Genomic DNA, 25,823 nt, shown 5'->3' with positions numbered 1-25,823 from the left:
TAGATCCAGGGCTGATATTTCCTTTATATATACATGTGGGGTTTCCAAAAGTTTCAAATTTAAAACTTACCCATAGTTTACCCCCTTGTCATTTGACAGATGAGGAAAGTGAGGTTTAGTGACTTTCAGTACTTACCTCAAATTTTAAGAGGTTTAGAAGAAATTAAAAGAGTATACCTATACCAGGGGAGCCTGGGTGGCTCAGTCAGGTAAACTCCTGGTGTTGGCGCAGGTCATGATCTCAGAGTCCTCAGGTCAATCCCCGTGTAGAGTCTCATGTTGAGCTTTGTGTGGAGCCCTGCATGGGGCTCCCATCTCAGCAGGCAGTCTGCTTGAGATCCTCTCCCTCTGTTCCTCCTGTCATGTGCACATGCCCGCACCCACAATCTCTCTCAAATAAATAAATCTTTTTTTTTAAGTATACCTACACCAAAGAATTTATATTTGTGTCCTATTGCTTTTCTTAGTAGCCTCCTCCTAATTTACCAGTGTATAATAAATCATTTAACGTTGTGTTTCATGTAAAACAACCCCAGTGAGTAGATTATATTTTGTTATATGATACAAAGCAAGTTTTAGAGAAACACATAGCTGTTACCTTCTTATTGTTTCTGGAATAGAAAGACAATGGGGTCCTTCAGGCCAGCCGAAGAGACTGAACCAGGTCTGAGCAGCATTTACAACCTTCTCAAAGAAGTCATATGCCTTTGTTCCTTCTTCAGGAGAAAAGCATTGCTCATTTTTCTCCTCCTTTTCCATAGATCTATCATTGTCTTTCTTTGACGTTTTACTTTTGCCTGAGTTCAACCTTTCATGTATTATTTCAATTCCTAAAATTCACATTTGTTTGTAAAAAAGGGTTACATCACCATAGAGTAAAATATCCTGTCAGCTATTGCTATTTATATGCAGACAAATAAAGCTCATTTTACAAATTATGCTATGCTCTCAAAGAAATTCTGAGTCAATTTACTGTATCTTGAAAACAAGAAAATAGATTTATTTTCAATACCTAACAGAAATACTTTAAAAATAGATGCATTTCAATAAAGAAAACCATTAAATTTTCTTTCGCCATAATGGTATGTGAAAACATTCCCCAAAATGGAATGTTTCATTTTCAATTTCACATGTAAAATATTTTCACCATTCTTCAATTCTACCCAATAGACAGAATTAAACCTTAGATGGAAAACTTATAGAAACAAAATATTGGTTTCATATTCAAAATGACTCTTTATCCAAGTGAAGCACTTTAATAAAACAAAACGTTGCAAGGTAGAGAGATTTTTCAAGAATCCAAAATGATTTTATATTCTTTTCACAAATATCTATGTGATGGCACAAGCACACAGTCATTTAAAAACCTCATAATATTTAATTTGGTTTGGTTCATTCAATAAACAGGAAAATTTTCAATATTACCCATATCCAGAGAAAGGAATATTTGAAGAGTTAATTTCAATTGATAATATCAAATTTGTATCTTTATCTATTTATCTGTGCTCAATCTCTTTCTAAGTTAGGTAATACTGTCTCTAGCTAAATAATTGGCAGACAAACCCATAGTCTGGCAGTTCCCAAACTGTACAGAGGGAGCTGGGATGTCAGCAAATTTAGAGGGGCTCTACAGGGTATTATTTAACATTATAGTTAAATATCACTACTGCATATATTGGATATCACATGAATTACTACTCTTAGGTTTTTCAACCAAACCATTTAATAAAGGGAATTGCTTGGCACATCTTTTGACCTCAGGGAAAGGTACTGAGAACAGTATACTGTGGACAAAACACATTTGAGAATCGCTGCTCCACATCATTGGAGAGAGCTCCCAAAGCAGATGACCCACTTTTTTCATGGATTTCTTCTTACCTGAAAAAGCCTAAGTTTTCAGTTCAGTAATATTAAACAGATCATGTTATGAACTGGGTTTGCTCAGTACATTATATATTTGCCACATACCAACAGATAATCTTCTCTCTGCAGGCTCAGCATCATTAAATTTAGTAGGAGCAGGAGAGGATAAACCAACTTCTTGGTAGGGAAGCAAAACACTGTCTCTACTCTTCACAGAACTGTCATCCTTATCTACAAAATGATATGTTAGAACATAGTAAGTCAACAAGCATTGTGAATTCACTCTCAAATTATTGAACCTGAATTTCATAAGTTTATATATAATATGCATATTATATATAATAAATATGTATACACACACACACACATACATACATAGAGTAAAATTTTTTTTAAAGTCTAAATGTCCATTATACTTCAAATAAGATGTCAAGGAAAAGACCATAAAAGCTGATATGGTTTTCTGAATTGAATTAATTTTATTTAACAAGGCAATTATTGTGGTATATCAAAGTTTTCAGAAAATGAACAATGCTCACATTTAAGATAAATAAATATATGGAAACCATTAAATGTTTTTACACAAAAATTTTTGGAATTATTATATATGGTGCTCAAAATTAAATACAAGAAGAGCATCACTAATGAAAGTAGTTTCTTCCTGGTTAATTTTCTGAAATGAAATCACTGTTTATGATTATCAGTTGCCACCATTTTGCATAGCTTTCAATATTTATTCCAATTAGAGTTGCTGTATATACACTAGAATTTGCCACCATGGTAATCTGAACTCAACCAAAGGCAATGTTAAGAAAAGGCATTATATGTGAAGTAAGGCCAGATTATCTATCATCTATCTATCTATCTATCTATCTATCTATCTATCTATCTATCTATCATTCTATGTATTCACATATGTATATGTAAGTTTATACATATATATGCATAATGTAATTCTGTCAGAAAAGCATGGCCTTTGCATTTATAAATTTCTGATTTTAAATCTTGGCACTACAACTCCTGAGCTATTAAACCATGGGTATGTTATACAAGTTCTCTGAAACATGTTTTTATCCATAAAATAGAAACCAAAGCTTCTGAGCTCATAAATTTGTTGTGAGGGTTACTTTACAGGCAATAACACAGAGAGGCAAGCTGGCTTATACTAAGTTCCTTTCATTTTTTTTCAATACAAAAACAATCAGAATTTTCCAGGGAATCTGTACCAAACAGGTCTGCATATCTCTGCAATGCTATGCCACTACAGACTTCATAAAAATGAGCCTTGGGAAATTCAATGATAGAATAATTCATCATGGATGTATTAGGCATTATCTTTTCAACTTACCACCAAATGATAAAAAGTTCCTAGTGGGAGACAAACCCACATCTGTACTCTTCAAAAGTTAATTATTCATATAATAGTTTTTATTCAGCATATTAGTTGTAATAAGTAAATCATACTGCTTTACTTTTTGATATATTTAATGTGTTTTAAGATTTCACCTTTACTGAACATATCATAATCTAGAGCACGGTAGCTAAATGTGTAGGTTCCGAGGCTGTTCTTTGGTTAGAATTCCCTGGGGCAAACTGCTCAAACTCTATATGACTCAGTTTCTTAATCTGTAAAGTGAAATTAGTAAGAGTATCGAACTCAGTTGTTGGAAGGATTAAATGAAATAACAAATATAAGCCACTCAACAGAGCACCATATGCCTGGGAAGCATTAAATATATATTATAAATTATTACTGTACATATTTTTAAAGATATTTTAGAATATTTAAAAATCATGTCTTTCTATAGTAACAGTTACTGAAATGGATGCATTATTTTTAATCCACAGATTTCATACCCAGTCATCATATAAGCACTATGACTCTATTCATTTTTTTCCTTTTAAAGAAATAGCAATATTTTATACAGTAACTCCTCATTACTTTTTGGAGTATATTATGAAAAATATGAGTGTTAAACCAATAATAACAGCAGTTATGATAGCAATAATAATGAAATGATGATAGTAGTAATAGTAATAATTTCCAAGTATTTATTCCAGGAGTCCTCACAAAAGTCTTTGAAATGTTAGTATCCTATTATTCTCCTACCATGCACATTTTGTTAAATAACAGATGTTTGCAGATCTAAGAGTTAACAATAAAAGCCTATGGCAAAATGGTAAGATTAAAACACAAAATAGGGGATCCCTGGGTGGCGCAGCGGTTTGGTGCCTGCCTTTGACCCAGGGCGCGATCCTGAAGACCCGGGATCGAGTCCCACATTGGGCTCCCGGTGCATGGAGCCTGCTTCTCCCTCTGCCTGTGTCTCTGCCTCTCTCTCCCTCTCTGTGTGACTATCATAAATAAATAAATAATTTTAAAAAAAAGTATTTAAAAATAAAACACAAAATAGAATTTCCACCCATGTTCTATAATACTTCATCCACTGCTCTTTCCATTATGTTGCATTATCTGAAATCTGGCCCCCGGTATTAGAAGAATATAAAAATATTACATCAGAATTGATCAGAAAAATCTTTAAAATTTTGAGAATGTGCTTAAATTTTGTAAAATATATGTGCTCTGAAGGAAGTCAGAGAGGCGAGAAGAACCCCAGGGAAGTATGGTATGTGGAAGTCCAGAGAGAGTTTGAAGAGGGGTTGGGGGTGGAAGTGGTCAACAGTGTAAACTGCTGGTCAGTAGTGGAGTAACAGCAGTGTAATGGAAGAATGCTCTGCTTCACACCTGACATGTCCTTCCTGTTAAAGGAACCTAAGTTATTCTTTAAAAAAAAAAATGTTATTTATTTATTCATGAGAGACACACACAGAGAGAGGCAGAGACATAGGCAGAGGGAGAAGCAGGTTCCCCATGGGGAGCCCCATGTGGGACTTGATCCCAGATCCTGGGATCATGACCTGAGCCTAAGGCAGCTGCCCAACCCCTGAGCCACCCAGGCATCTCTGAACCTAAGGTATTCTAAATATTTAGTTTCCCTTGCGATTTTTCTCCGTCTGGGAAACCAAATGGTTTATCTGATTGCTAAATTTGCAAAGATTAAATCGGGAATGCAAGGCCTGGATTCACCTTTTTTTTCTCTTTGGGAACTAGCCTATCCACTGAAAGGATATAGTCCCCTCTTTCTTCCCTGTTGTTATCCTAGCCGGCCCCCCAAAGCAGCTAAGAGGGAGGCATAATTCAAAGGGCAAGAGTGAGCAAAGTCCCTGGATAAAGGGACCCAGATAAAGGAATGGCCTAAATCAGGAGTCAGTCTTGCCTCTCTTGGCTTTGTGACAGACAATTGTGACAGACAATGGTTTCCGATGCCTGCTTGGCATTTGGAAGTTTGGAGTGTTCTTGCCTGATTGTCTCTATTTCTTCTGCAAAGTCAGAGAAAAGGTCATGCCCTGAGACTGAGGCAGAACAGGGCTGAACAGGTTTCACAGCAGTGGTAAACATTTGAAGAAGCAAGTGGAAAATAGGAGAAAACTAGTTACAAACACAGAAAAGATCTCCAATTCAGCCCTGAAACATAAGGCCTTGACAATCTACACAGATGGAATGTTTTACCACTCCTCATCTTTCCTCCTCCCCTGAGATTTACTCCATCAATCATTTGTCTCTGTGTCTTGCATTTCAAATTTCTCAGCTTAGCAGCTTCACTTCTATTGTTCTCAGTCCCTCACCATTTCCCTGGTAGCAACTCCTACTGGCCTAGTAACCACTCTCTTGCCCATTTTAATTCAGCTCTCATCCCAACAAGCGTTCCCTTTCTAAATCAGTGATACTCAGAAATCACAGAAGGTTCCCATCATTACAGAATAAAGGGTGTCCTGGCCCCTTGATTGCCTGCCTTATGTCACCCATAAGACCCGCCATGCTTTTGTTCTATTATCCTTTGCCGAGATTGTGCTGTTTAGGACCATTTGTCAAACTCTACACAGATGTCCTCTCTTCTCTAAAGTTATCCCAGACCCCAAACATCAATGTTAGCCTCTATACCACACCCACAGTTCCAACACTACAATTGGCTCTTACTTCAAACACCTTTGTATTTATTTATTTGTATCTTTTACTAGATTTTCAACTTTTGCAATTAAGAGACACTGCCATATTCTACTCTCAATGATAACTGCAGCTCTTAGAAATGGCAGGAGTTTGATAAATATTAGTTAATTTTAAAGTCACTTTACTTCTAGGTGTCAACTGTGGATAACAAGAACATATACAGTAAGACTAGGAGACAATAGTTATATCTAACTTACCATCCTTTAAAATAATTGTTTGCTTATCAAGATGAGTTGCCATATATGGGTAAATAGTAAGAAGACAGTTTTCTGCTGTTGCAGTAACTGGAAGCGAAAACCTAAAAGTGAAAACATTGCATTTCAATAAAATAAAATTGTCAGATGCAGTAAATACAATGAAATATTTTCTAAGTACCCTGGATGGCTTAAATGATTAAGACATGAATTATTCATCATTTTCGAATTGTCTACCTACTTTGTTTTTCTTAACCACCTACTGTATCTACTTTAATGGTTTAGGAATATTTACTTTTAAAGCTTTTAACAGAGATGGTAAATTTCACTGTCAAGTATGCTCTAGAACACAGCTTGTAATTAAACAGGTTCTCAAACAGATTCAGGAAATGTTAGAATTGAAGGAACTTCAGAGTTAATTTACTCACCTTCTTCTTTTCTAGAATCCCTGAAAAATGCTATCTAGCCTCAGATGACACTACTAGGGAGACACTACCATGGTGACACTCAGACAACCTATTTCATATCTGGAGAGCTATACCCTCAGACATTTGGTTTCAGGGCAACGGAAAATAAAATCTATCATTGGACCCCATTACATTCCTTCAAATACTTAAAAACAATCATTGTATCTTTTCTAGGCTTTCTCTTCTTTAAATTGAAAACATTTAGAACATTCAAGGTTTCTTTCAACTGCAAGGACTCCAAAAATTTCATGTATCATCTACCTTCTTGAGATGATCTTTTGTGTTTGTCCTTTAAATGCATCTGAGAACTGAATGCAATACTACAGAAGTTATTCAGCCAGTAAAGTATTAATACATTCCACAACCGGCATACTATTAAACTATTTTATAAGAGTATTTTAAACTTTCTTACTAATAAGAGCCACAAAACATTCTAAGGTTATATTGGGCTTGGCCAATTTATGTGACAATTCTGTCCTAGTCCAACTTTTTTTTTTTTAAAGTAGTCTCCACGCCCAACATGGGGATTGAACTCAAAACCCTGAGATTACAAGTCATACACTCTATTGATGGAGCCAGTCAGACGCCCCCAACTGATCTTTTAATAGAAGTACTATATTTTATATCTATACCACTGTAATACTGGATTATTGGTTTGACTTTTGCATATAGTATTTATCAAGATAATTCTACTCATGAATCAGCTATGTATCATATTAGCCCTTCTCTGTAGCTTATGGCCACTGAAAAGGTGAAATGATAAAATCTGTGTTATAATCTAAGTTGATACAAATAAAATACAGGGTAGGATGAGACTAAGAAAAACTTTGTAGCTAAAATACTTTGAGCTGTCAGGGACATTAAAATAAACACGTTATATGTAAATGAATTGATTTTCACCTCAGTTCTGCATATTTTCTCATAAGGAATGCATTCTGTTTTTCTTTACCAACTAACGTGCATTAAGATACTATGCAAACTATACGTATTCAACATTGTCTTGTTTGACCAACCCTAAACATCTATTCCATCATCCTAAACACGTTTAAACACGTTAGATTGCCCTAGTCAGGATTAAATTATATTTCTACACTGTAATTCTTTTTTCTATAGGATGTCCTTTTTAAAATGAAATTTAAAATTCCTTGATAGTATGAATCATTATTTCTACATATTATGTATTTATGCTATGTTATCAAGATTCCATTAACTGACCAACTCTGTTTAATATTTTTCAGATTAAATAACATAGCTTATCTATAGATACCATCATCATTGTTATCTTAGAAGCAAATATGCTTTTTTTGCTTTAACCGTGATTAAAGGAAGAGAAAAAATAGAAAGGGAAAAAAGACTACTCCAGTAAATCCTGGCAAATGCTGGTTGGTCCTTATCCCCAAGAATGTAATATCTTTGTGCCGGGCTCGCATCCTCTGGGTGGACATGGTGGGGTAACTGTCACCTTCAAGAACCAATGTTGGATTGCCAGAGCTGCTGAAAGCTTCAATTGCCTTGGGAGTTTATGATCCCGGGGGGAATGCTAGAGCCAATCCCTGTGTGGTGCAGGAGTTTAAAAGCCCAGGCTTTTTGCTTCAAATAGGACAAAAATTCTGTGGTATAACTTCATCTCCAGAGGATCCCATGGGATCAAGCTGAGGTTGGAACTCTGAATCTGATTTAAGTTTCATTTTATTTGGGATGACTGATTCCGTGTTCTGCTACCTTGTTTTTTCCTGAAAGTTCTTCCTTAAGAAAACCACACATCCCTGAATCTTCATCTAAAAGTTAGCTTGTGGACAGCTTTCCCCAATGCAACAACCACATGAACACATGAAAGATGAAGTATCACTAGAAACAATTTTATATATATATATATATAATATTTTGTTTATTTATTCATGAGAGGCACAGAGAGAGAGAGAGGCAGAGACGGGCTGAGGGAGAAGCAGGCTCCCTGCTAGGAACCTGATGTGGGACTCAATCCCAGATCCTGGGATCATGCCCTGGGCCAAAGGCAGATGCTCAACCGCTGAGCCACCCAGGTGTTCCACTAGAAACAATTATAAAATGGTACAGAACCAAAGAAAATAAGTTTGAAATAAAATTCATTTAGGGAATGAAATGGGAATAAATATTCTAATTTTTCTCTTATAAAACTAGTTTGTTGCAGATATAACATTGATTTCAGATACTCCTTGGAGTAAAGAATAACCAGCATATACAAAATTCATTTAACTACATTCTTCTATGGAGCATCATGATATAGAAATTATACAACTTACACAGCATGGGAATAGTTAATATCACTATTATTAAACATACATTAAAACAGGAAAGAGACTTGCAGTCAATAATATTAATACTCTACATTTTAACAAAAATATTTTTTTGTAAAACAGGGTACCTTATTAAGAGAATAATGGTATTATTTATAGATGGTATTATTTACATATAGATCTTCTCTATATCAATGGTATTATTATGGTATTTATATATAGATATTCTCTATATCAATCCATATAGCCAGGAACCGTTAGTGGTAGACAATTTACTCTAAAAATACTCGAAATTACAGTAATAGTAAAATGACTATAACATTGTACAGTAATAGTGAAGCGACGCTGACACTATCCGTTTCAATTCCATTTGGAGATTTAAATAGCAACCTTCAGGCACAAGTGATTTAGAAGAGTTCCAATGTGCAAAAATCAGGATGGACTGTTCCAATGCTCAAAAATCAGGATGGACATTCCTGGCAATGGAGTTGATATGATGCAGATGTTGGTGGTGATGGAAATAGACTTGAACTATTTGTGGCAGCTACTGTGCTGGGCATCTAAAATGCATTATTTCATTTACATAAATCTTTTCAACATTCTTTGAGGATGTATATTATTAACTTTCTCAGACTTTGGTTGCAATAGCAAGATCCAGAAAAAGTCAACAATTGTTTAAAGTCACACAATCAGGAAAAAGAGAGACAAGTTCAAGTTCAACATACCTGAAACAATGCTATGCTCTTGGCCACTGCATGAGAATGGTTAACTTCCAGATGTGCCTTGCTGCACATATACTCAAAGTTACCAGGTTAGGATAGAGTCATATATACGATGATGGATGTAAGCACTTACAAACAAAACATTTTTCACTACCTTCTTCTAGCAATCATCTCATTTAACAACATGCATTTTAATACTTTAATTTTTAATTGTAATACTTTAATACTTCTGGCTGTTCTAATAATGTTAAATTATGTAAGTTCCTATATGAAGCTGGTTAAATAAAAGCCTTTTTTGGAAGCTATAGATATTCTCCTGGATTCTAAGGGAAAAGCATTTACAAAATCAACATAAACAAATTCTCTTGTTGGACACATGAAAATTCTTAGAGGTAGAAAGTCTGCAGTATGTATGGAAACAAAAGGTACTGCTGTACCCTAGGGGACAATGCAAAATGAGAGGATAAGGACAACTCTGACTGCTCTCTACCTCCCACCATTTTAGATATGATTGTCATGCACAAACTATGAATATTTTAGTATGATAAATCAATCAGTAAATACCACAACGTATGGAAAGTCAAACACGGAGTGTGTGTAATTCATTTTTATTCTTTGTCATTTCAGGTTCACCTGAAATTTCTCATTAATGATTTTTTCCCCTCCACCTCAACATTGTACATTTTCCCAAATTCACAGAAGAATTGAAAGACTATTAAAATAATCATATATGTACCCTTCACCCGGTTCAGCAATCACTATTTTGCCAGATTCATTTCTCTCTCTTCTATTAAAAATGTATTTTCTTAAAATGTTTGTGTACATAAATTTACTCCTAAAGATTCAGCCTGTATGCCCTAAGAACATTTTTCTATATAATCATAATCATATCACCACTATCATGAAATTTAACATTAGTTCAAGAATATTATCTAGTTTACAGTCCATATTAAAGAGTCTCAGTAATGTCAAAGTCCAAACTGAGATCAATGATTGAATTTACTTTCCTTTGAACCAGGACAATCTCCCAGTCTTGCGTGGTCCTTCATGGCACTGACGTTATATTTAAGAGTCAAGGCTAATTATCTGAAATATTTTAATTGTCCTCTCATGACTGGATAATGTTTTATTTCTGATTTAAATTTTTTTTTCAGATGTGCTGTGGCACGGTTCTCATTTCATCCCACTAGGATACACAGCAGGTTAGTGTTCCTCCTTATTAGTGAAACTGAATCTGGTCATTTGGTTATGATAGTATGCATCAGATGCCCTCCTTTTTTATACCAACATTTAAAATATATAATTTATATATCATGAAATCCATCTTTTTTAAAATGTACAATTCAGTAGTTCTTAATATTTTACAAAGTTGCATAACCATCAGCACTAATTTTAGAATATTTTCATTGCCTATAAATGAAACTCCATATATATATGCAGTCACTCTCCATTTGCCTCTCTCAGACCCTACAAATCGCTCATCTACTTTCTGTCTCTATAGATTTGCCTATTCTGGATATCTAATAATTGATTAGTCATTAGTAATCACAATTAAGGGCAGGTAATAAGTAATGTGTGGATAAAATGTTGAGACCATGTAAACAAACATCTCTTCTTCATTAACCTTTCACCCAGTGCATAGGAAGTATATACTATGCATTTCAGTTGTGCAAAACACAGTTATGTCAGTGGCTCTCAAGGCTGACAACTACCAAGCAGGGTCCCAAAACTGAAATGTATGCTGTGAGAGTTTATGAAGGACTGGCTTTGATTCCTTAAATGTTTAGTGGAATTCACCAATGAAATCCTCCAGGACTGGACTTTTCTTTGTGGGAAGATTTTTAAAATAATTATTTGATATTTTTACTTGCTATAAGAATGTTTATATTATTTATTTTTTCTTCAGTCATTTTTGGTACTCTGTGTCTTTCTAGGAAATTATTAGTTTCATCTAAATCATCAACTCTGTTGGCATACAGATTATTCCGTTCTTTCTGCTTTAGTTGCATTTAATATGATGTCCTTTTCCAGCTTTTTAGGGGAAGGTTAGGCCACTGACATGAAATCTTTCATCTTGTTTAATCTAGGCACTTAAATCTATAAACTTCCCTCTAAACACTGCTTTAGCTGCATCCTTTAAATTTTGATATAGTGTGTTTTCATTTTCCTTTATCTCAAAATATTTTCTAACTTAAGATTTCTTCTTTGATCCATTAGTTCTGTAAGAATGTGTAGTGTAATTTTCACACATTTGTGAAATTCCCAAATTTCCTTTTGTTAATTTTTAATTTAATTTCATTATGTTGGAGATCACATTTTGCATATTTCAATATTTAAAACATAGAGACTTTTCTCATAGCCTAGTATATAATTATCCTAGAGAATGCTTCTTGTGCACTTGAAATAAAATGTTTTCTGTTCCTATTAAGTGGTATATTCTATAGCTACTATTAAGATGCTTGGTTGACTGTTTTTCAAGCATTTCATATCCTTGTAGATTTTCTGTCTAAATATTCTCTCCATCATCAACACTGTGGTGTTGAAGTTGAAGTCTCCAACTATTATTTTTGTATTATCTATTTCTCCTTTCAAATCTGTAGCTTTTCCTTCATAGTTAGGTGCATATGTTTTTAACTGTTATATAGTCCTGATGGATAGACAATTTTATCATTACAAAATGTCCATCTTAAAAAAAATGTCCATCTTATTCTTTAGCAACACTTTTTTGTTTTAAAGTCTACTTTCACTAATATTAGTATTACTATTCCACTTCTCTCAGTTGTTAACTGCATGGTATAAATTTTTCCATCCTTTCAATTTCAACTTATTCATATTTTTTAATCTAAAGAGTGTTTTTTGTAAACTGCACAAGTTGTTTTTTTTTTTCACCAAGACAATTTCTGCCTTTTCATTGGATTGTTTAATCTATTCACATATAGGATTAGGTTTTTTTTTATTTATATCTTCCATTTTGTCTTCTGTGTGTTTCATGTCTCTTTTTTTAATCTCTTCTTTATTACCTTCTTCTGTATTAAGTGGATTCTTTCTATTGTATAGTGCTAATTCCTTAATAATTTTTAACTGTTATTTTTTAGTTAAAACTTCTTGGTGGCTCAGGATTACAAATATGCACCTCAATTTAGCATCTATTCCAGATTTATACTAACTTGATTCCAATACGCTATAAAATGTTGCTCCAATATATCTCCATTCCTTTCTTTTATTGTCACATATAATTATATTTATATGTGTTACAAACCCAATAATTTAGTGTTGTAATTGTTTTACACAATCTTACGGCTTTTAAAGATGTTAAGAAAGAAAAAAATCTAGTTTTTTTACATCAGATTTCATTACCATTGCTGGTTCTTATCTTCTCTTCCTGTGGATTCAATTTATTATAAAGTGTTATTTCCTTACTCCAGTATAGCTTCACTTCTACTGCCCGTGGCAAAATCATTCACATGTTACTTTACTTACACACAAAAAGGGTGGATATGTTTATTTAAATGTTTAATGCATACCATAGTTAGTACTTTTATATTAGTTAGGCCAATCAATTGGACTTAATCTGGTACCAAAATGTATATTTATAACAGTAGATCATTTATGATGTTAGCAGAGAGAAGAATTTCTCTATTACAAGGAGATCAAGCATTATTTTGTTAATCATTAATAAAGTTAGAGTTTTTATTTATTCATTTTTAATAGATCCAAACAGAATGAAAAGATTCTTGATGATAATATGATTCTCACTTAATTACTTTTCAATATTCTTCCTTGAGTGGAGGGAAAAGAAATAAAATTATAGCTGCTCTCCTGGACATTGCAATAATCCACAATATATGTTATCTGCAGTCCAACAAGGCATTGTTATCTATGAACATAAATAATTCTAGGAAATATATGTTCTTAACCAATTTAATGACCTTAAAAAGATTTTAGGTTTTATCTTAACGTACATAAATCCATGGAAGTGTGCTTCCTATGTGAATGTATTCCACTGATTTGTATCACAGCAAAGTAAGGTAGAGAACTCTTCTTTAGATACATGAGAGACCCATTGATAATTCATCAAGTCTAGAAATATATGTCCATTTAGCAATATTTTAAGTATATATCAATTCTTTTTACAAGAATCATCTCATTTTTCGTCTGCCCAAAAACCTAAAAATAATCCTATAATTGATGTAAACCATTTTTGAAATCAAAAATCCTCTCTTTAGGTCTATTCTCACAATTTTAAATCATTAACTTTGATTAATATAGTATTCAATACATTTTATTCTTAATTCAGCGTTCTTATGGGAAAATACATAGTGGCTAATACAGTTTATGGGGTTTCCAGGAAAGAATTGTGACAAAAAGCAAAATTTACGATTTTTGTCTATGCATAAATATGTATACCATTAATGTATAGACAATGTTTGTTTTCATGAAGGTATATAAATTTATTATATTTCAAAAATACCCAGGAAAATTGTAAACTTTAATCAGAAATACAAATTGCTTTAACACAGTAAAGGGCACTACCTTCACCCCCAAAAGTAAAACTGCTAAATATGGTGGCATGCTTTATAACGTGATTAATACACTAATGCCTAATAGAAATGAGTTGAAAAATTATTTCTAAAAAAACAAAAACAAAAAAATAAAAATTATTTCTAAGTGAGGTGAATCATTAGTTGTTCTGCTGCTTGAATCATTATATACCTAATGGCTAATTCCAAAAAACATAGAGCCAAAGCTCTAGCTATTAGATACAATATATGGACTAGCATGTGCAACTTGATGAAACCAAACACTAACATTCTCTCCACGGTAACAAGAATTCATACAAAGCAAAAAGCTTATTTTCATTAAACTATTTTTCTTGGGGATCCCTGGGTGGCTCAGCGGTTTAGCGCCTGCCTTTGGCCCAGGGTGCGATCCTGGGGTCCCTGGATCGAGTCCTGCATCGGGCTCCCAGCATGGAACCTGCTTCTCCCTCTGCCTGTGTCTCTGCCTCTCTCTCTCAATCTCATAAATAAATAAATAAATAAATAAATAAATAAATAAATATTTTAAAAAATATTTTTCTTTTTTTTAAAAGATTGTTTGAGAGAGAGAGAGAGAGAGAGAGGAAGGGTGGGCAGAAGGAAAGAATCTGAATGCAGAGCCTGTTGTGGGGGATATCCCACAACCCTGAGATCACAAAGTAAGCTGGAATCAAGAGTTGGATGTTTAACTGACTGAGCCACCCAGGCATCTCTCATTAAATTATTTCTAGAATGCTGTAGTGCACTTTACTTTAGAATACAATCGTGACCTTGCTAAAACACAAACCAGGTAGTTTTTACAGGTTAGTTTCATTTTATCTTTTAGATTTCAGGATACATATGTATTTTTAATGAAAATAACAAAAAATAAGATTCATGATTTGAAACATCTGGAATCAATTCTAAGGAAGAGTTTTATTGTTGTTGTTGTTTTAATAAACAGTAACACTAAGATCAGAATTGGTCAGAATTGGAGTCATCAACTCTGTGTCATGATGGAACTTCCTATAATAGAATTTCTTGTGAAAAATCATTTCCCTAACTATCTGGCCAAAGGCCTGAAATTCAACTATAAAATATGTACTGTTAGTGGTTAGAGCAAAGCAATCCAGAATATTTGTAGATTATAAATTAGTAGCTTAAACGTTAAATATTAACACCTAAGCAAGGGAACACTTATTAGAGATCAACTAGGATATGATGAAATGACCACAAGGGCTTGGGAAACCTAGTGATGATCTGGCATCACTTTCAGAGGAAATATAGTTGCAGAAGGAGCAGTCAGCTGTGGATTCCTGGTGACAGAGGAGTGGTTCCGAAAGGAAGGGAAAAGTAAATTAACCAGGAATTACAATGTAAGAAGTACAGCTGGTCTTTGACTTAGATGATTCAACTTACGATTTTTAGATTTTGCGATGCTGCAAAAGCTATATGCTTTCAGTAGAAAACATACTTCAAATTTTGAAATTTGATCTTTTCTCAGGCTAGTAACATGTGGGACGATCCTCCCACCTTGGTGCTGGCAGGGGCAGTGAGCCATAGCTCCCAGTCAGCCACCCCATCACTAGGGTAAACAACAGACACACTTAGAACCATTATGTTTTCCACTTTTAGTACAGCATTCAATAAATTACATGAGATATTCAATACTTTATAATAGGTTTTATGTTAGATGGCTTTGCCTAACTGTAGGCTAATGTAAGTGTTCTAAGCACGTTTAAGGTAGGCTAGGCTGAGCTATGATGTCTGGTAGGTTAGGTGTATTAAATGCATTTTCAACTTACGATATTTTCAATTTACTATGGGTTTATTGGGGCATAACCTCATCATAACTCGAGGAAGATCTGCACAGCATAAAACACTCTTACCTCATTAATATCCCAAAGTTAGATTATATCTTTCAGAATATTCCCATTGCATTTAAGTCCAGTGATAGGAAAAGAGAAAAGGTTCATTTGAATTGTGTTGTTTTATTCCTTTCCAAAAAGAAATAAATGAAATTCATACAAAGTTATCTCCTCCATATCAATAACAGAGGTAGCACAGTAAATCTACCAACAGGTTTCATAATTTATGAGAATAGTTCCCGATTTTTAGGACACAGACTCTTATAAAGCAGCATAGGGCATGCATTCACTGAAAAGTAATTGGCCTTGGGATGCCTGTGTGGCTCAGCGGTTGAGTGGCTGCCTTTGGCTCAGGGCGTGATCCCGGGATCCAGGATTGAGTCCTGCACCAGGCTCCCTACAGGGAGCCTGCTTCTCACTCAGCCTGTGTCTCTGCCTCTCTCTCTGTGTGTGTCTCTCATGAATAAATAACTAAATCTTAAAAAAAAAAGTAATTGGCCTAACACGTTTTAAAAAATGAACTTAACAGATTTCAGTATATGCTTTAATAGTTAATAAAAATAAATTTTACTTTAAAATGTTACTGAGTTTAGAGTAACTTGGTAACATGTTTTCTCAAAAACAAAAAACAGAGTAAAATGTAAGTACTCTCCTGTAGAGGGTCTAGTAAATGCAGTACTTGAAAAGTATAAAACCACTGCTCTTCAGCTAATATATTCTAAAATAGGGCACACTAGTACACCATTAGTTTATGCAAGACTGAGATAAAGGTCATTTGGAGTGCATGAAAGACAAGTATTATCAAACCCTAAAGTAGAATCCTGAACTATGTTTTCATTTTAGCATGGGAAAAAATGAATTCAAATTCCTATCACTGATGCTTCTTTATGTAGACTTACCTAATTGTAATAGGAAAACACTATGTCTAGCAAGACCCTAAAAGAGATCAGATTCCATCACCTACAAACACCAATGTGCTGGCTACAAAATACAGTTGGGGACTGATTCTCACAGTTACAGGGAATATGTTGTTAAGATCATAGTGCAAACATTTGCTGCTGGATTTGGAAATTAGAAAAGAAAAACCCTTAAAATACAATAACTCTGAGGTAAACAGCTGTCAAGAGAACAACAGAGTATGAGAGTAGGGGAAAGGTAGGCATCAAAGAAAGTATGAAACAAGTAAACCAAAAAAGTATAAAACATAATAAATTTGCGTGGTCGTTTCAGTAAATTGACTGATAAATTTGGGAGTTTTACTAACAACTACAACAGCTATATTTGAGAGATTAGTAGCATACAGGATATTTTGTTAACAAGTAAAAGTAACGAAAGGGTGCCTGGGTGGCTCAGTTGGTGAAGCGTCTGCCTTTGGCTTAGGTCATGATCTCAGAGTCCTGGGATTGAGCCCCACATCTGGCTCCTTGCTCAGGGAGGAGTCTGCTTCTCCCTCTTTTTCTGCCCCTCCCCCAACTCATGCACTCTCTCACTAACTCTCTCAAATAAATAAATAAAATCTCTTTAAAAAGTAAGGAAACATTTAGTTACACAAAAACTACAGCAAGCTACAAAATTGATTTGATTTGCATCTAATTCATATTCATATTTGCTGCTTTTAAATTCTCTTTCATTTCAAAGGTCTGTTGATGTCAGACATTGCCATCGGTCACCATGTCCTCCCCCCGCCCCGCCCCGTCACCATGTCCTTATAGTTATTCAATCAAAATCACTCTTTTCCATTCACCCCTTTATTACTGTCACTGTAGTTCTGTACCTCTTCACAGCATCAGTCTGGGATAGCTTATTTATTTGTCTCTCCACTTCCAGTTTTTGTATTTTCTTCATCACCTAACACATCTTCTCTCTTTCATCTAGTTCCTTATAGACAAGGACCAGTACACAGCACATAAGATACTTGGAAGTTGTGACTACATACATGGTTGGATGGATAGATGGATGGAGTGACTGGCATCCTCATTCGGGATACATAACAGAAAAGACTACTTCATAGCCATCATCAGGGACACAAGTAAAATAACCTCAAATTATCATAGTTTGGGTTAACTGGCACAAGAGGTTTATTATTTATTTTTAAGAGATTTATTAAAAGCAATAAATGTGTAGGAAAGAGAGTGGAAGCAGATGGGAGAAAAAGAGGATGAAGATGGGCTGCATGGTGTGGAAACAGGCTGATGTAGAATAGCCATATAAGGCCTTGGTCAACTGGGCAGGGAGCTTTGAATTGCCCTTCAGAGCTTCTGACATCAGGCTAAAATGTGTTCCCTCACTCACTCACTCAAACTTGCGTGAATCAGTCAGGGAATACAGGCTGCTTGACGGAGGGGGTGTAACCTTAGGCCAAGTGTGGCTGAGAGAGAGATTCTATAGGCACTGACAAATGGAAGTCATCAGCTGACTTCATTCTGCATGGTTGGACAGCAAATCCCACCTTGAAGGGGCACCAGGAAGTACAGTTCCATGTGTTCCATACTAACCAACCCACTTTTATTTTGATTTCTAAATCAGAAAAATCTAGCAGGTGAGATGATCATCTAGTACAGCAAAGGGTACAAACTGCCAAAACTCTTGGTGTATTTTACAACAGAGGAGGTACATGTTGGTCAATTTAAGCACCTCTGCCTAAGTTAGTAAGGAGAGGCTGGGTGACCAGCCGAGAGCTTCATATTCCCCCTAAATCTGTGTAGCCCTTTCGAGAACATAGAAACTTCAAGGCACATGTTAGAATTCTACTGACTGTATATGTGAAACACCTTTCTTAGTCAATTTTCCTCATGCCCAGCTCTTTTTCATTAGTATGAACTCACTGTATATCACATATCATTTATCTTTTGTAAAAGTATCATCTGAATACCTAATGAGCAAGGTAATGCAGTATGGTGTTTAAAACTATGGTTTCATCATGTGGAAACCAACTGAATGCAAGGAGATAATACTTTTATTTTGAAAGTAAGGGTATGACTGAGTCCTCTAAGATTCATTATAATGATATTCGTCTTTAAATTCCAAGCATTTAAATGATTAACTTTAAGCAATCTGCTGAAATTCTGAAACAATATTATTAAGGCACTTTACTATATCAGTTTCTATTTGGTTGTAATACTGAAAGTGTTAAGGCTATAGGTAGAGATCAAGGAATTTTAAATAGTAAAGTTACATAAAATTAAAAATATTAAAATAAGATAGCCCAATATACTTAATAAACATATTAAAATAAGAAATGCTAGTAATGGGATCCCTGGGTGGCGCAGCGGTTTGGCGCTTGCCTTTGGCCCAGGGCGCGATCCTGGAGACCCGGGATCGAATCCCACGTCAGGCTCCCGGTGCATGGAACCTGCTTCTCCCTCTGCCTATGTCTCTGCCTCTCTCTCTCTCTCTCTCTGTGACTATCATAAATAAATAAAAAAATCAAAAAAAAAAAAATTAAAAAAAAAAGACTGGAAAGAGTTTAAAAAAAAAAAAAAAAAGAAATGCTAGTAATATTGTTAGTTTTAAGGTGAATGCAAATTTATAAACAAAAAAACTCAATTAGTTGAATCATGTTCTGTCGTTCTTTTAACTCAAGGGAAGTAAGTGAATTTTGATTTCTAATAATACCCTCCTCTGTAAGCATAGAGCATATGTTTGAATATCACCTAATGTGACATGATCAAAATTAGAGACAGTAATAATTATAGAGAACTAATGGCCACAGAAATTAACCCAGGTTGTGTTGGGAAAGAAATACACAAGAGATCTTTGGGGCATCAGTGATATTCTATTTCTGGACCAGAGTGGTAGATAAAAGAGTGTTTACTTTACAATGATTTGTTAAGATGTGCAAATTGATTTCACATAGTTTTATCTATGTTGTTTCAAGAAGAAAAAAACCTTTCCAAACAATTACTCAAAAAAGCAACTTGTAAACCAAATGCCCTCAAATTTATACTGCTGTGGTAGTTGGAAATTATCACCATGGAAATATCATTTGCACTAAGGACAAATTTAGAAGTGATTGGAAGTTTCTTTGTAAATGTGGAATCGATGGTGGCATTTAGAAATTGGGAATGTTAGCACAAACAGCTCCCCACATTATCTCCAAATCAAGATTATAATCAGCAATGACAGCAGGAAGCAACTTTTAGTAGTCAATGGAGAAAAACCCAATACGCCATACCATGAAGTATCTGAACAAACCTCTTCTTATTAATAATAAGTCAACAACACCAATACACTTGTTTGGAGGAACCTAAATGCAGAACGGACAAACATAAAAGTAAGGATATGTTTAAAAACAAATCCAAGGGGGCACCTGGGTGGCTCAGTCGGTTAAGTGGCCCACTGTTGATTTTGGCTTGGGTCATGATGTCAGGGTCCTGGGATTGAGTCTGTGACAAGCTCTGCGATCAGTGGTGAATCTGCTACAGATTCTCTCTCTTTCTCTCCTCCTCTGCACCTCCCCCACCCCAGCACACACGCGCTCTCTCTCAAATAAATAAATCTTTAAAAAAATAAAATAGAATAAAATAAAATAAAAGCAAATCCAAGGATTTAATACGAACACAAAAGGATAAACATATCTCTGCACCAAAAGGAAAATTTTGGAAAGTCAGGGCTAGGATGCAGAATCATGTCACCTTCCACACAGTTCCTACTGAAATGACAACTACCAAGCTTGCTGGTGGAAACTGGGCATCAGTGTCAGGGCCTTTCAGGTCTTGCAGAACTTTCAGTGAAGAAGGCCAAGTTTGCAGTTGCCTGAAAGGCTTGACTATATGAAATGCAATTAGAACACCAAGAAGGATTTATGGAATGTAAAATTTAATAAAATTCTTAAAGTACAGAAGAGGAGAAAAACCTATTCCTACTTGGGTTGGAGTCTGCTGTTGCCCAAAATCTATCTTCTTGCTCATAGAAACAGAATTCCTCTCCCAAACCTCGACAGGACACACAGCCATACAGACACACAAACTTGACCTAGGCAAAGCCCACAGGACTAAGCTTGGGTCAGTGACATATTGGCAAAAGTGATGGGTACATGTTCTAGTTCATCTCCTTAAAAATTTTTGGCCTGAACTCCCTGCATTCTATTCTATTAGTCTAGAGATAAGAGTAACAGACTTCAGAAGTTGTACATTAAAGGTAATGGAGCAAGCCCACAAGCCCCAGACTACCTTACATCTTCATTCTGTTGTGTGACATATACAGGAAAAAACCCACAGACGAATTAGCCAGAATATTATCTTAAAAACAACCTTTATCTATGTCTATATCAATGTACATATATTTATCCATACATACACACGTAGGGCTGCATATATTTGTATGACTAAATATATAGGGACACCTGGGTGGCTCAGTGGTTGAGTGTCTGCCTCCAGCTTGGGGTGTGGTCCTGGGATTGAGTCCCACATGGGGCTCCCTTCAGCAAGCCTGTTTCTCCCTCTACCTATATCTCTCTGCCTCTCTGTGTCTCTCATGAATAAATAAATAAAATATTTAAAAAATAGTTAATATATGAAAAGATACCACATTACAATTTTTTTAAAAGATTTTATTTATTTATTCATGAGAGACACAGTGAAAAAGGCAGAGACACAGGCAGAGGGAGAAACAGGCTTCCTGTAAGGAGTCTGATGTGGGACTTGATCCCAGGACCCCGGGATCATGACCCAAGCCAAAGGCAGATGCTCAACCCAGGTGCCCCAAGATACTACATTTTTAATACAACATGTGATCATGTATGTGGAATCAAAAGTGGAGAAACAAACTCTTAATGGTATTTTTAACTTTTGTATTGTTTGAATTGTTGTAAGTATACTTTCCTTTTGTTATTTAAATGCCTGATTTTCTATGCATAAAGCAATCAAGTATTATAACAGCAATCAAATATTATAATCCTGTTAAGGTATTTTCTTGATTAATCTATTCATATTTCCAAATAGGTGAAGGATTGAGTAGCCAGACAGGGTCTGAGGAAGAAGAGATGTAGAGGACCCTACTAATAGGCCCCAAGGTGGCAATCAACTCCATGGGGATTCAACTTCTAAGACCTTGTGAAGACTAGCAATCAGGCAGGTGCTTATAACCAGTAAGGGAGAGACAAAGGACAAGACATTGGAATTCTCCCTAAAATGAAAAGTCTCTAAGCAGGGCAGGGACTCTCCAACCATCACTGGCTCCAAAGAGAATGGGGGTAAAAAGAAGGAAAAAGGATCATGGTTAACTTTTCTTGCTGCAACCTGTGTTAAAAGTACCATGATTTTTGTAATCTGAGAAGACATAGCAAATATTACATTGGAAGTTTCTGGGCTTTTGAAATTTCTATATAAATTCTAAGCACCACCAGTTTACTATAAGTGAATGATGACCAAATCATAATTATGAATTTTTTCTGTTGATAGTTTATTTTTTTATTTATTTTTATTTTTTTTAATATTTTTAATTTTTTTCAACTTATTTATTTATGATAGTCACAGAGAGAGAGAGAGAGAGGCAGAGACACAGGCAGAGGGAGAAGCAGGCTCCATGCACGGGAGCCCGATGTGGGATTTGATCCCAGGTCTCCAGGATCGTGCCCTGGGCCAATGGCAGGCGCCAAACCGCTGCGCCACCCAGGGATCCCCTGTTGATAGTTTATTATAATACATTGGTATCCTATGTTTTGGTTAAATACAAATAAACATTTTACTTTATAATTGAGACTGTGCTACAGTCCAATGCTCTAGTTTAACAGATCCACCATGAAAATAATGCTCTTCAAAGAATGAAGGTTCCATTGCAAACAGCTTTCCACAGGGCTAGGTCAAGGAATAAGGAACAGATGATTGTATCAGAACAAAGCACAGCCCCTTATAAACTCTACTCACCCCTCACTGCATATTCTTTCTATACACACAATACCAAGAAAGGTGGACAAATACACAGTGTTATGTATGACCCAGCCCCCCAAAACATGACAGATAGTGTTTCAGGGCAGTATTCCAACACTGTCTTCAGTTATGATCTATTAGGTGGTTATTGAAATATTGTTGAGATTTCCCATTGCCTACATTTTAGCAGCCATGTTGCTAAAATTCTAAATGGCTCATTGTTAATAGGCATCAGGTTTGTGCTAAGAATGGAGACTCCTAAAGATGAACATATCCTAAGTAACTGCTCTTCTTAATACATAAGGGGAGTTTTGAATACCTCAAAAGTTGCTTCTAGCTATCTGGTAGTATCCTAGAAAGGTTCTTGACTCACTTTATATACTTATTTTAAATATTTAAATGTCCATTTAAATATATATTTCTAGGTTTATTTTAAATATCTGAATAACCCAGAAAGTCACATATAAAGCAGATACTAATTTACACTAGATTTACTAAGGTCACATTACCAACTTGAATGCATTAATGCTCTATGTGTTTGATTCTGGGTCTCATTCATTCTCTGGTAATCTCCTTTATGTGCTGCAGGTTCCCACCCCATCAAAAACAGTAAGGTGTCTGGAAGAGGCACATGAAGAAATACTAGAAACAGAACCAAAATTGCCCAGTGCATACTATACAAATACTAAATTATGTGCTGAGTAAAACAATAATTAGAATCATCTTTCATCATTCATTTCCTTTTTATTGTATTGAATGCTTAAAAAATAATAAAATTTCAATTTGTGATTGTTGATGCCCTATTATTTTAATAAGCGTAAGCATAACAAGTTTTATTATGCATCAAAAATGTTTTTGAATCCATAACAAGGTTGATAAAATGCAATTCTATGTAGAAAAAGATATAATTAAGAGCTCTACATTCTCAGTTTTATACAAAAGATCTGCACATTTTAAAATACATTTCCCCACTAGTGAAATGTTCAGCATATTTATAATTAAGACCATGGGCTTTATCTCTAAATTTAGAATGAATAACTAACACATATCAAAGGAAGAAGGTAGAAATTACAATTTATCATTTAAACTTCCTATTCATGTATTAATTTGCCTACATATGTCAAGTCCTTATTTTACTTGTTTTAATGTCAGAAGACAGAACCCAGTACCTTAAAATCAGCAACTTGCAAACAAAAGAAGATTGTGACTAGTTATTTTTCAGAAATGATCAAGAATTTTGCTAAACCATATCTTGTTCATGATTAGGAAAACTACAAATTTATATTGCTTTAGAGAGAGCAACTAAATCAGGCACCACCCAGAAGTTTGTGTGCCAAGAAACTCAGAGCAGACACTTCAGTGGCAGCTTTGCTGCTAATGACACCGAAGCTTCTAAATACCAGCCAATCTCAAATGTGTGGGACCACTTCTCCTGATGTCATTAGAACTATATTAACTGTGTTTTTTGGATACAAAATCATGTTTCATAATTGTAAAGGGTGATATTAAAATATTTATCTGTGAATATCAATGAATTCTACAATCTAAAAGGAGGTGCATATGAATATGTAGTATAAGCACCTGACAATTAGTTTTTCTGATTGTAATGTTAAGTGCCTGACATTAGGCTTTTGATTGCAGAGGCATCCACTTCAACCATCTCAAATAAACACACTGTCAGCTAAACAACTAGATAAAAAGCCAAGCGACCTTACCCTTGAAGTTCCCCTTTCGAGATATCTCTGTTGACCTAGATAACTGGCCATTTAACTGCTTGCTTTTCCCTTCCCTCACTTTAATCTCTGCTCTTATATTTTAAATTCACTAATAAAGAGTGAACTCCTGAAACCCTAGCTGCCCTGCCCTCAAGCCCAGGCTTGTACACTCTCTCTCTTTCTACTGGAAACCTGTGTGGCCCTGAGCGTGACTTCTACCCTTAAAAACACATAATAAGCCTTGTTTTTTCAAAGTTCCCTGATGGTTGCTACTGGGGCGCATCTTGCAATCATAGTTAACAATCACAAAGGTCTTGGTCCAGCCCCAGCACTGGCTGTGAAAGAGGAAATGTCTATGGGGACTCGCCACAAATAGCACAGGAGCGCGGGAGTGCTTCCAGCATTCCTAGCCAATAGTCACTCTTGATAATGTAGACTGACCCAAAAGAAAATAGTATAGAATCCTCTGACCCCTGGCTATGACAGGCATTAGGCCTTTAATCACTAAGTCTTGGGGCACCTGGGTGGTTCAGTTGGTTAAGTGACTGCCTTCGGCTCAGGTCATGATCTCAGGGTCCTAGGACTGAGCCCTGGCAGGCGTCCTGCTCAGTGGGCTCCCTATTCAGTTGAGAGTCTTGCTTCTCCCTCTCCCTCTGCTACTCTCCCTGCTCAGTCTCATGCTCTCTCTCTCTCTCTCTTTCTCTCTTAAACCAATAAATCTTGAAAAAAAAAGTACTAAGTCTTGAGTGGGTTCAAGGCTCAAAAGGAGTGTTTGAGGCAAGCCAGGCACCAGTGTAAGGACCTAGGACAGTGGCTGGTTACCAACCAGCAGAGAAATGTTTCTTTGGCACTTATTTCACTGGCAAAAATCTACCACTAGTGTGCTAGCTACTCAGCAGCCTTGATTTTAGTTTAACCTCATGTACCAAACAACCTGCTTGGCATTATTATTCTTCCTGTACATTTCTAATCAGCGTCTCATTCAGAACATAACATGTGGTTCAATTTGCCTAACAACATCAAAGTCTTCCTATTCAAGCAGCCCAGGTGGCTCAGTGGTTTAGCGCCGCCTTCAGCTCAGGGCCTGATCCTGGAGACCTGGGATTAAGACCCATGTCAGGCTCCCGGCAGGGAGCCTGCTTCTCCCTCTGCCTGTGTCTCTGCCTCTCTCTCTGCATCTCTCTGTGTCTCTCATGAATAAATAACATCTTAAAAAAAATCTTCCTATTCAAGTAATGGATTATATAGCACATATCAAAACTT

General features: G+C 35.5%; 1 protein-coding gene across 1 annotated transcript in view; it reads right to left on the bottom strand.

Annotated features, from left to right (window-relative positions):
• Window positions 1-25,823, bottom strand: part of CFAP47 (cilia and flagella associated protein 47) — a 491,966-nt gene that overhangs the window by 331,097 nt on the left and 135,046 nt on the right. Inside the window, exons 27-29 of the mRNA XM_055338249.1 lie at window positions 6,130-6,230; window positions 1,969-2,094; window positions 599-830 (exon numbers count right to left, since the gene is read on the bottom strand). Of these exons, the coding sequence (XP_055194224.1) occupies window positions 599-830; window positions 1,969-2,094; window positions 6,130-6,230 (459 nt within the window). The remainder of the gene's footprint in view (window positions 1-598; window positions 831-1,968; window positions 2,095-6,129; window positions 6,231-25,823) is intronic.

This window comes from Nyctereutes procyonoides, unplaced genomic scaffold (genome assembly GCF_905146905.1).
Source record: "Nyctereutes procyonoides isolate TBG_1078 unplaced genomic scaffold, NYPRO_anot_genome, whole genome shotgun sequence".
Classification (NCBI taxonomy): Eukaryota; Metazoa; Chordata; class Mammalia; order Carnivora; family Canidae; genus Nyctereutes; species Nyctereutes procyonoides.
This window is presented reverse-complemented; position numbering and strand designations above follow the sequence as displayed.